Source organism: Westerdykella ornata (genome assembly GCF_010094085.1).
Source record: "Westerdykella ornata strain CBS 379.55 unplaced genomic scaffold EI97scaffold_21, whole genome shotgun sequence".
In the NCBI taxonomy this organism is placed as follows: Eukaryota; Fungi; Ascomycota; class Dothideomycetes; order Pleosporales; family Sporormiaceae; genus Westerdykella; species Westerdykella ornata.
The window spans coordinates 58659-69534 of record NW_022986871.1 but is presented as its reverse complement, the minus strand read 5'-3'; the positions used below and the strand labels follow the sequence as shown (position 1 = coordinate 69534).

Below are 10876 nucleotides of genomic sequence, written 5' to 3'. Positions count from 1 at the left end.
GGCAGACGAAGGAGGCCGTAGGGCTGCTGGAGCACGTAGTCAAGGTCCAGGAGACTACGCTGGCAGAGACTCACCCTGATCGGCTGGCATCACAGCATGCGCTTGGTTTTGCGTACCAGGCGAATAGGCAGATGAAGGAGGCCGTAGGGCTGCTGGAGTACGTGGTCAAGGTCCAGGAGACTATGCTGGCAGAGACTCACCCTGATCGGCTGGCATCACAGCACACGCTTGGTTTTGCGTACCAGGCTAATAGGCAGACGAAGGAGGCCGTAGGGCTGCTGGAGCATGTAGTCAAGGTCCGGGAGACTACGCTGGCAGAGACTCACCCTGATCGGCTGGCATCGCAGCACGTGCTTGCTAGTGTGTACTGGGCGAATGGGCAGATGAAAGAGGCTGTAGGGCTGCTGGAGCACGTAGTCAAGGTCAAGGAGACTACAATGCCCGCTACGCATCCATCTCGACAGCTGTCAGAGCGGGTATTAGCGCAAATACGCGACAGGATAGAGAGCTATGCTATATAATGCAAGGCTACTATTGTTGTTACTTTGCAATCCTTATGCTAGCTAACGCTACGTTAGTGCAAGGTGTATGCTGAGTGCTGCAGCGGTCTGTACTAAACAATATCCGAGCGGTACACAGGCCTGCACAGGCGAAGATGACATACGTCCTACTTTCGTGAACGTCCATTACCACGTGGCAGAACGTACGCTGTAGCGGGAGAAGTTCGCACTTTAGACCTTCTAAGTCTCTTACTTATATGCTAGCAGACCTATAATTAATGTATATAACTTCTATAGCCAATTATCCCTCAAGATATCTGCCTCTGACAAGAACAATCGCGATGTTGGTTATGCTTGTAATGGCCGCGCAAAGCTTGCAGATGCCTGATAACGGTATGGAATTGACAAGGCTCCAAAGGGGTTGAGTAATGGGTCTTCATCCCATCCCTTTCAGAGCGGAACAACCTATCTACCGGTTTCCAACTTGTCTCCGAGGCGGAATTACCCCAGATCTCATCTGGCTAAGCCCTCTGGGCACCAGCCTATTACACGCAGGGGAAGGTTAATTGGGCCGTGTGTATACCGCCATAAGCTTACCAGCCACAGGCTTGGCTTGCCAGCATCTGTAGCTTATATTAAACCATAATTATTATGTAGATACGTAGATAGCATTTTAAGGCAACTAAGGTCTTTTCGCTTAGACTAGCAGGTACCAATCAGCATGGTGACATTGCATGAATTATCTTTTTTCAGCCGTATAGAGCTGATAATAACTTATTAGCAGTGCTAGTTAGGGTACACGATGCTAATACAGCATTATTACAACTTTAAGCGGCGTAAAGTCTGGTGTTGGAGTTAGAGTGGAGGAGCTGCGCTCCACCGTAAATCAAGGACCCTCCTTTGAAAGGCCGCGCAGGCGACAACGAGGTTGGTAATTTTGCGAGAAGCGGCGTTGGGTAGGTAGAAGAAGACCCCTAGCATCTACAACGAACAATGCGGTACAGATATCTCGGATGTAGATGGGTATTTGCTACTTTGAAGTCTAGGTACCTGTGAATTTTCTCGCTACGGAGCACTTCTCGCTACGTGGTGGGGGATCTTACTCAGATGTGTAACCTGAGCGAAGATTAACCTGATCGCGTTAGACAGCGGCTACGGTGATAACACCTAGACTAGTTCCGATCTATCGAATACGAATCTCGGACTTCCGCGGGCAGCTTCGATTGGTGTATACCCTATAATGTGTAATGTCCTGAGCAGCGCGGATTTCCGGAAAGTGGATCCACTTCATCTATCATAGGAACCGGAAACTGCAATCCGCTCATTCGACTAAAACCTCCGGTTGTACAAGTAGGGTACTAGAGCAGGGGCTTGTTACTAAAGGGGGAAAGTTGTTGGGCAATTGTAAGGTCAGGGTATTGCTCCTGTTCTATCTTCCTCGACATTGTGATCTCCCGTGTTTCGGGTTTTCCGTCCCTCTACCGTGATTCGTAGGAATATGTGATACGACTGTCTAATTATCCTGTCGCAGAAGCATTTTATTCCCCGCCGTGCCAACTCGATACCCGATATTGCGCGGCGGCGTTGACATCACCATTGCAATACAGCAAGATAGTATTCAGAATGCTCCGCCATGCTGAATGCAGCTGTCATTTTGACAAGCAAATAACTATGTCTAACTCATGATCTCGTAAACTTGTGACGGACAGACAAAAGTAGAAGCGCCCACAGCGTCTTGACGACACTGACATAGTGTCCCAGCCCGATCAGCCCAATCAACCTATTGATAAGCAGAAACTTCTGCGCATACATCCTCGCCTCTCTATCTCGCTGCTCCTGCGTAATCTCTCCTCGTCAAACACGATCCATCTGCCAGCAGTGGCGCGCCGCCTGCTCAGATGCCATACCCATATGAGACCTCAGAGCCGTGAACGCATCTCCAACCACCACTAGACGATTGTCAAAGTGGCTGGCTTGCTGGATCTCCGACTCGGCCACCTTCGTGACGAAGGGAAGAGGCGTTTGGGTAACCGCTTCGGCCAGAGGAGCGATCATTTGGTCCTTGTAGCGGGCAATCTGGGCGGCCCATATGTTCGGCTTGATGAGTCCATGAGGGACGGTGGAAGGGTGGAATTTGCCATTGACGTCCGTGAAGATTTCGGTCAGTTCGGGCGAGCCTTCGGGGACGACGAAGTACCAGACCCAGTTCAGGAGGCGTTTCCCGGGTTCAATGCGGCCTGTCTCGGTGGGGATAAAGTAACTGCATACGTTAAGCGCAAGTTCGTGTTAGGGGGGCGGTGCAGTCATTACCTGATGAAGTAGGTTCCTTTCAGCAGCGTGAAGTTCAGACGATTCGAGAAGTACTCAATGGTTTCTCTCGACAATCGCGACTCCGGCACTGTCCCGCGCCAGGCGATGTATCCCGCATAATCCTTGCGAATCGGTATCTGCAGCATTTTGGCGATCGACGTGTGCACGCCATCCGCGACAATAACCGACTCTGCGCTAACGCTGTCCTCTTCCCCGGTTATCACATCGACGTACTTCACGGTAACGATACCTTTCTCTCTGTTGTAGCTCACGCCCACAGCTCGTTTGCCCTGCCGATACTCCACCGCACCGTCTCCTTCCTTTGGTCCCGGTGGCTTGGGAATCGTCGCAGACTCCATCCCATCGAAGTTGGCTCGCAGAAGCAGATACAGGTATCCTCAGTTACTCATGTTATGGGGGTAGTACCTGTTCACCACCCGGAGCCGCTTCCGCCACGCGAGGCTCATGTACTCCGTGAATATGGACGGTGGAAGGCCTGTAGCATCATATTTGCGTAGCAGGCCAACGACACTAGGACCGATTGTGACGCCTGATTCGTGGGTATGACGGTTCTTGTTGGGATCTTGCTCGAGCACAATCACATTGGTGCCCTTGCGTTTGAGCTGTAACCCTTGGAGGAGACCTGCAACGGAACCGCCAACCTGGATTGAGGTCAGCAGGGGGGCGGTGCGAGAGAGGAAGGTAGACGTACGATCACGGCAGATTTTGGATACATGGTTCCCTGTATGTGATTTCCGCGGCGCTCTCTGTTGAAGAGGGGAAGGCCTAGAGACAGAATTTATGGTGTGAAAATGGAGATATTTCTTTACACTGCATAGAAGGCCACACCACTTCGGGCCATAGCCAGTGTTTTTCTGGGAACATTCTGCTGGAACACATTTGGGCAAACACTCCGACTGGTGGAGGAACTACGGCCTTTTGGTTACCTATCCAGCTGTTTCTTTCTCCGAGTCGTATTCCAATCAAGGAAATTCGGACGGTCCGACCAAAAACGGTCTACACTGGGTTTGCAGACGCATCTCGGTGCTGACTCAACAGACTGGTGGGAGCACAGCATTTGATGCCGGCACTGTTAGCGATAATTCATGCATCTCGCTCGATTCCGCAGAACTGGGAGCATGCATGCGGTATGCATGGCGACGTAACGCAGCAGGAAACTCAGAAAACATTGCGAGATTTTGGGCAGTATGAATTCGTTTCTCATTTTTTTTATATCCAAACTTGGGGACTAGAAGATAACCTATCAGGCACGCAAGCAGAAGTCTAGAAACACATCCTCATCTATGAGAAAGACGTGACCGGAAGCCCGGAAATCTGTGGTTCTTATCCCTCCTGAGGCGAAGCTGGAGTTTATCCTTCCCGAGGTGAAGCTGGAGGAGTGTGGCTGCACAGCGCTCTCCATGTTTTCAACAACGCCTCGGCCCTTTCTATCTGGTCCCGGAGCCGCTTCGCCTGCGATTCCATCGCTTTGTACAGGTAATCGTTGGTCGGCATGGCCATTGAACTGTCTCCAAACAATGACAGGTTCTCTGTCGCCTTTGGCACTAGTTCTATATGCAAGTCTGTTTCTGTAGCTGCGACGGCTCTCAGATTCTGCGGTAGTGCGAGGAAGGCCTCAGTATCGCGTAAGGACTTGAGGAGCATGGTGACGGCCTTCTTTGCAGGGTTCCAGCCGGAGCAAAGGCATAATGACTGCAGTTGTGAAAGTCTTAGCCCCCGGTAGAGATTGATATCGGACCCAAAAGGTAGGTCAGTGCATTGGATTGCATAATGACCTTCGAGCATTCGGGGTATTGCTCGAGCAGGAAGTCGAAAATGACCGAATATGTGCGTGTGAGGGTCATAAAACATGAGAATGCCAGCAGCATGGTCGGTGTGTTTGCGTAATAACCAGACGAAGAGCCGGAAGAGTTGTTATTAGTCCGGATAAGGGTGGCGTGAAACCGATGAGATAGGAAGAGTGCATCGCCAACGGGGTAGTCGTGAAGCGGACAGTCACTTAGTTTGGAGATGCGAGTCTTGTAGGCACCCATCTCGGCAAGGATGGTAGTGAGGTCAATGGCTGGAATTGGTCGCTATTTGCAGGCGTTGTCCATGCCCATGTCAAAGTCGCTGATGGGCCCGGTGCACGACCCAGGTCGGCTTCATGTTTGCAGTGTTGTGTCGTCACTACTGTCGATCGAAGATCGGGCCATTGAATTATCGTCTAGCCCAACTTGTTTTGTGCAACTGCCCAGGTCGTCCAACATTGCAAAGTCATCGAAGCTGAATGTGTTCGGCAGAACGGTGTCGGTCTGCCATGGATCCGTGAATTCTAGTGTAAGGAGACTGGCAGTCGATATCCTAAGCGCCGCGTTGCTGGTATGTAGGTCGCCCTTCATCTATATAGCCCCAAAAGCGGTGGTGCCATGCCCTATCTTATTAATACTTAGGTTCAGACGCTAGGTTCAGACGCACGAATCATCTGTCTGTTTTAATCCAGCACCTTCCTTAAAGCTTAGACGGCGACAAAATACGAGGGCACCTTAAGCTTAGTGCCTGTAGTATTCGGCTGTGTAACTGTTGAGGCATGTAAGACGTCCCCCACGAGCTAGCGCACATTTGCCTTACGCGACAAACGGCGACCAGTGATTGGTACGATCATCCAGATAACCGTTAGGGCGTCGGGAGGCTGCGGGAGCGGCGGACGCCTCAATCTCCCCTGGCCCCAACCCTCGGCCCCTGAACCTGGAATGCACATGGCATTACTGTGTACACAGTATTACAGTAATGCAGGCGAACACACGCGCAAGTCAGGATTGCAGGTTGTAAGCAGGGAGAACCGTTAAACCAAGAATTGCGTTACCGGCCCGCGGATTCCCCGCTTGTAGGGCAGGCTTAGCACTGCTTTATCGGACGTCCGCGGAGGTTCCGTCGGAGGCCATACAACGGTCGCGGGCCACTCTAATATCTCCGCCGCGGGTATGAACTTCTCTCCAACCTGTTCCCACTCACATTATTTAGCCTTATATACGGAGTACAACTTTGGGGTGCTCCAGAGAAAGCTCACCGGTCGATTCTTCATTCCCTTTCACACATGTCTTCATCCGAGAGCAGTGACAAGGATTGCGCCTCCGAGGCCGCATTGCCCAGAGACGACAAAGACGATTCCACCTATTTGGTCGATTGGGAGGGGCCCGACGATGCAGCCAAACCCTGCAACTGGTCTGGTACGAAGAGGTGGTCCCACATCATCATTGTTGCCATACTGGGTCTCATACCGTAAGTCCTCCGGCTTCTGCCATCGGTTCGGGCGTTGACATGGGCGGCTTCTGCGCAGCAATATGGCCACGACGATGGTTGCACCGGGAATCGAAGGTGCCATGGCCGACTTCCACGTGGTTTCGGCCACTGTTAGCACTCTTTCTGTGACCATATTCCTCCTCGGCTTGGCCCTGGGACCCATGTTCTTCTCGTCCATGGGAGAGGTATTCGGTCGCTTACCGGTCTATCATGCAGCCAACATAATCTTTATCGCTTTCATCGTCGGCAATGCCTTGAGCCAGACAATCGCTCAGTTCATGGTCTTTAGATTCCTCTCCGGCTGTGCTGGCGGCATGCCGCTGGCATTGGGCGGAGGTACAATCGCGGACGTGACTGTGCCAGCAACAAGGGGGCTTGCGACGGCGTTGTTCAGTTTGGGCCCGCTGGCAGGGCCGGTAAGCCGTCGATCGCCAATCGTTCTCCAGACTCTTGTGACTGATTACCTCTAGGTTCTTGGCCCTGTCATTGGGGGGTTCCTTTCAGCAAGCAAAGGCTGGCGATGGTGCTTCTGGCTCTTGGCAATCCTGGGTGGTGCCGCCGAAGTAGGCACTCTATGTATCATGCGGGAGACCTCACCAAAGATAATTCTCGAGAAGAAGGCGGCTAAGCTTCGTGCGTCGACTGGAAACACACGCCTGCGGTCCAGTCTCGCCCAGAAGTTGACGGTCCAGCAAGTCCTTGCTCAGGCGCTGGTGCGCCCTACAATGCTTCTACTACGGTCGCCTGTCGTATTGGCTCTGTCTCTGTACGCTGCCTTGGTATTCGGGGTCATTTACCTCCTCTTCACCACGTTCAACGACGTTTTCCGAGGCCAATACGGGTTTTCTCCCTCAGTATCAGGGTTGGTGTATCTCGGGCTGGGCATTGCCCTCGTTCTGGGCGTGGTGGTGTTTGGAAAACTGAATCCCCGCATACAAGCGGCTCGCATGAAGTCCGACGGCGTAACCACGCCCAAGCCCGAGTATCGCCTAGTGCTGATGATTTGGCTCAGTCCTTGCGTCGCCTTTGGCCTCTTCATCTACGGCTGGACGGTGTACTACAAGGTGCATTGGATTGTTCCCATAATTGGAACCTTCTTCATCGGGCTTGGAGCCTACTTTGTTCTCGTAAGTTCTGCGCAGCTAGAGAGGGCGGGCATGACGACAGGGCTGACACGGGACAGATGCCCACACAGCTGTATCTGATCGAGCTGTTTGGCTCCAAAGGGGCGGCCTCGGCACTCGGCGCCAACAATGTCCTTCGATACATGGGAGGTACATTCCTACCGTTGGCTGGACCGCGACTGTATCGGTCATTGGATTATGGGTGGGGGAATACGTTGCTCGGCTTTCTCGCGTTGCTGTTTGCGGTCCCTCCGATGTTGTTCTACAAGTACGGCGAGCGTCTGCGGGCAATGGATCGTACTCGCACGTAGGGTATGCGTCGTTGGTTTGTGGTGTCGGTGTGTCTGGAATAGATGGGTCAACTAAGCTTGAGGGAGGTGGCAGCTAAGCTTACTTTGTGACTTAGTAATTAGTCAGATTACGGTCGATGAATAAGGAAAATTACGGTGGACTATTATCGGGTGTCCGGCCAAAATTCAAACTGCCCGCGGCCGAAGGTGCAACAATGATAAAGCTCCGTAGAATTAGCAGTATACGCACGCAGTGTAAGTACGTAGTGCAAGTATGCAGTGCAAGTACGCAGCATATATACGCAGAGCAAGTACGCAGAGCAAGTACGTAGAGCAAGTACGCAGTGTATGTACGCAGAGCAAGTACGCAGCGAGTACGCAGAGCAAGCACGCAGTTCAAGTACGTAGTATATATACGCAGCGAGTGCGCAGTGTATGTACGCGGCGAGTACGTAGTGTATGTAGGGCTTCTCAGATTCGATTTGAATTTTGGCCGGATACCTGCTAATAGTCCACCGTAGAAAATGGCGCAGCCTAGCTGCCGCGGTGCTACCAACTTAGCGCAAAGCTTATCTCAACTCCGTCCGACGATGGAATCTCTTTCAATTAACGGCCGTAACAAGGGCACTTTCGCCCTTCAGGTGCCCTGGTGAGCGGCTAGCATCTGACTCTACATGGAAACATAAGTGTGACTGCCTGCTACTGATACTGTCACGTGATATGCACGTGAGCCGGAACATTTGAAGTGCCCGGACGCAAGCACGCCAGTTTGGCCAAGCACTGAGAGGTGCTTTGTGCCAGTCGCTGACTTCGGGCCCTTTACCGCGGGACCCCCCTTCACTTCACAGTTACACGCACGCATCTTCCGAGTAGTGCATTCATCATTTCTTTCATGCACACCTCCCCATATGTGCCCCATGGAGATGGCGATGGAACCGTCGACGGCTCCTCAGGCGCGAAAAACAGAGGCACAAAGCACTCCCACTCCCCGCGCAGGTGCCGGTCGACGTAGGGACAAACCTCAACTGTCCTGCGATCTTTGTCGGCGCCGCAAGTAAGGCTGCAGCCCTTTTTTTTTTTTTTTTTTTTTTTTTTTTTTTTTTTTTTTTTTTTTTGTTTTTGAGCCTTGCGCGTACCGTTAACTCATACTTGTGCAGACTGCGGTGCGACCGTCTGCAACCGTGTTCCACGTGTTCCTCACGGGGTCATAAATGCACTTACCCGGAAGATAGCAGGCCGCCGGCTGCAAGTGCTAGTATCCATCAACGCCTGGTTCAACTAGAGCGTCTCGTCATGTCCAGCGTTCGTAAGGTGAACTTCAGCCCAGATATGAATCCCATCAATCCACATCCCTCATTGGCATCACCACGCACGGAGAGCCCTTCCCTAAATCATTATAACCACGGTGTAATACACACAAGTGATTCCGAGTTGCAATATGTCGGCGATGATCACTGGTCTGCAATTCTAGAAAGCATAGCAGATCTAAAGGATCATTGTCGTCGACAGCCCCAGATGAGAACACCACCCAGCTCCGACTCCCCGCAGAGTGGCGTGGAAGTCACTGCGGGGCGGCACTCGCTATTGTTGTATGGCGGCTGTGCGAAGATCTCACAGAAGGAGATCCTCGCTGCTCTTCCTCCCAAAGGCACTGTGGACCGTTACATTTCGCGCTATTTCAACCGCTCAGATCTGGTATCCGGTAAGCGTTCCCTCCAAACAAGAACCCGCTGTCTCTCTGACATACGTCAGCCGCCGTCCATGGGCCAACCTTCCTCCGTCAGGTAGATACCCTTGCCATTTCTTTTCATTGCTAGCCTCTTGCTGACGGGGGCAGTACGAGACTTTCTGGGGTAACCCTTCTGATCTGCCAATTGCTTGGGTCGGCCTTCTCTTTGGCATGATGTGCCTTGCTGTGCTGGCTTCCGAAGCCGTGGAATTCACCGCCGAAAACGGGGCAGACCAGCAGGCTGCTCAGATTAGCTTGTACCGCGAGAAGATCGTACAGTCTCTGATGCTGAGCGAGTACACCCAGTCAGGTCCTCATGTATTAGAGGCAATGATACACTATGTGTATATTGAATTTGCCCTGCATGCGGACGCCGACAAAGATATCTGGTTCCTGCTTGCGATTGAGGTGAACCTGGCAAAGCGCATGGGCTGCCACCGGGACCCCAACAACTTCCCGGGTCTCAAGCCCCTGGAAAGCGAGATGCGGCGCCGGTTATGGAGCATCGTCATGTTAGGTGACATCCTCATCTCAAGTCAGATGGGAATGCCGCGCATGATCTCAGACTGGCAGTGCGACACGGCGGAGCCGCGAAACCTGAACGACACAGACTTAGACCAGGACATGCTTGAGCTCCCACCCTCACGCCCCGAGACGGAAATGACGACCGTTCTGGGCACAATTGCGCGGAGAAGACTGCTGGTGGCGCTAGGTACTATATCCGATATAGCAGCCAGTGTCAAGCCATGTGACTACAGTGAAGTTATGCGGGCTGAGGCGAAGCTGCATGAAGCTGCAGCCAGCATTCCGCCGCCGCTCAGGAGGAGTCCAACAATTGCGAGCCTTACCGACCCGCCTGAGGTCTTCATGTCGCAGCTTTTCATCAGCCACCTATTCTACAAAGGCCAGATCATGTTGCACCGTCGCTTTGTGATGGCGCCGACATCAGCAAACGATGCATCTTTTTCGTATTCCTGCAAGGCTTGCATAGAGGCCTGTGTATCCATGTTGGATATTCAGCATGTCCTGGACGAGGAAACGCGCCGCGGGGGCCGACTCGATAGGATGCGTTGGCGCGTATCATCGATCCTCAATCACCAGTTCTTGACAGCGACAATGATACTCTGCTCCCTGTTACATAGGAGACACTGCGACCAGAGGGAGGCGGAAATTATGAGAGCACTTCGCCGCACCAGAGAAATCTGGCTGCGCAACACAGTCTCTGAGGCGGCTGGAAAGGCGGCAGATGCCATAGATTTTGTTTTGAGTAAGAGGGCAGGAGACGAGGGTCACCCTGATGGTGCAGCAATCGGCTTCACTGGACTCCATAACAATCTGATAAGAGAGAGTGTGGGTGATCGTAACAGTCCGTCTTCAGATAGCCAGGCCATGGCTGAAGACACGATGGATATGTACCAATGTGAGCTCTGTCCCATCGGGAAAACGATGGCTTTTCGCGAGATTATGCGGCATGCTGACGGAATACCAGTGAATCAGACCGGCGAATTGGATGCTCAGTTTACCTTCGACTTCAGCACTCTAGAAAGCGGCACCGTACCCAATGAGTGGTTGATGCTGACTTCCAACGGAGCAATGTGGTAGGAGGTTCTGCTGTCTTGG

At 52.5% G+C, this 10876-nt stretch overlaps 5 protein-coding genes across 5 annotated transcripts in view; 3 read left to right on the top strand and 2 right to left on the bottom strand.

Moving 5' to 3' along the window:
• The window catches only part of EI97DRAFT_495436 (FabD/lysophospholipase-like protein), a gene marked incomplete at both ends in the record, with an annotated part of 3875 nt that extends 3258 nt beyond the window's left edge, over positions 1-617 (top strand). The window contains 2 exons of the mRNA XM_033802431.1: positions 69-422; positions 579-617. Of these exons, the coding sequence (XP_033651726.1) occupies positions 69-422; positions 579-617 (393 nt within the window). The remainder of the gene's footprint in view (positions 1-68; positions 423-578) is intronic.
• A 1570-nt stretch (positions 618-2187) lies between these two features.
• On the bottom strand, positions 2188-3546 carry EI97DRAFT_478948 (FAD/NAD(P)-binding domain-containing protein; the record flags this gene model as incomplete). Its single annotated transcript, XM_033801996.1, has 4 exons — positions 2188-2760; positions 2811-3145; positions 3245-3472; positions 3523-3546. The coding sequence occupies 4 exons, from the start codon at positions 3544-3546 to the stop codon at positions 2355-2357; spliced, it is 993 nt and encodes a 330-aa protein (XP_033651725.1). The 3' UTR covers positions 2188-2354.
• A 635-nt stretch (positions 3547-4181) lies between these two features.
• EI97DRAFT_444200 (uncharacterized protein) lies at positions 4182-4864 on the bottom strand (the record flags this gene model as incomplete). The annotated part of the gene is made up of 2 exons (XM_033799884.1): positions 4182-4523; positions 4607-4864. 2 exons carry the CDS (start codon positions 4862-4864, stop codon positions 4182-4184), a joined length of 600 nt encoding a protein of 199 aa, XP_033651724.1.
• A 1043-nt stretch (positions 4865-5907) lies between these two features.
• On the top strand, positions 5908-7548 carry EI97DRAFT_460313 (MFS general substrate transporter; the record flags this gene model as incomplete). The annotated part of the gene is made up of 4 exons (XM_033801102.1): positions 5908-6092; positions 6151-6529; positions 6584-7240; positions 7297-7548. The coding sequence occupies 4 exons, from the start codon at positions 5908-5910 to the stop codon at positions 7546-7548; spliced, it is 1473 nt and encodes a 490-aa protein (XP_033651723.1).
• A 902-nt stretch (positions 7549-8450) lies between these two features.
• On the top strand, positions 8451-10858 carry EI97DRAFT_451767 (uncharacterized protein; the record flags this gene model as incomplete). The annotated part of the gene is made up of 5 exons (XM_033800369.1): positions 8451-8581; positions 8685-9229; positions 9280-9311; positions 9365-10556; positions 10746-10858. 5 exons carry the CDS (start codon positions 8451-8453, stop codon positions 10856-10858), a joined length of 2013 nt encoding a protein of 670 aa, XP_033651722.1.
• Positions 10859-10876: the final 18 nt, after the last annotated feature.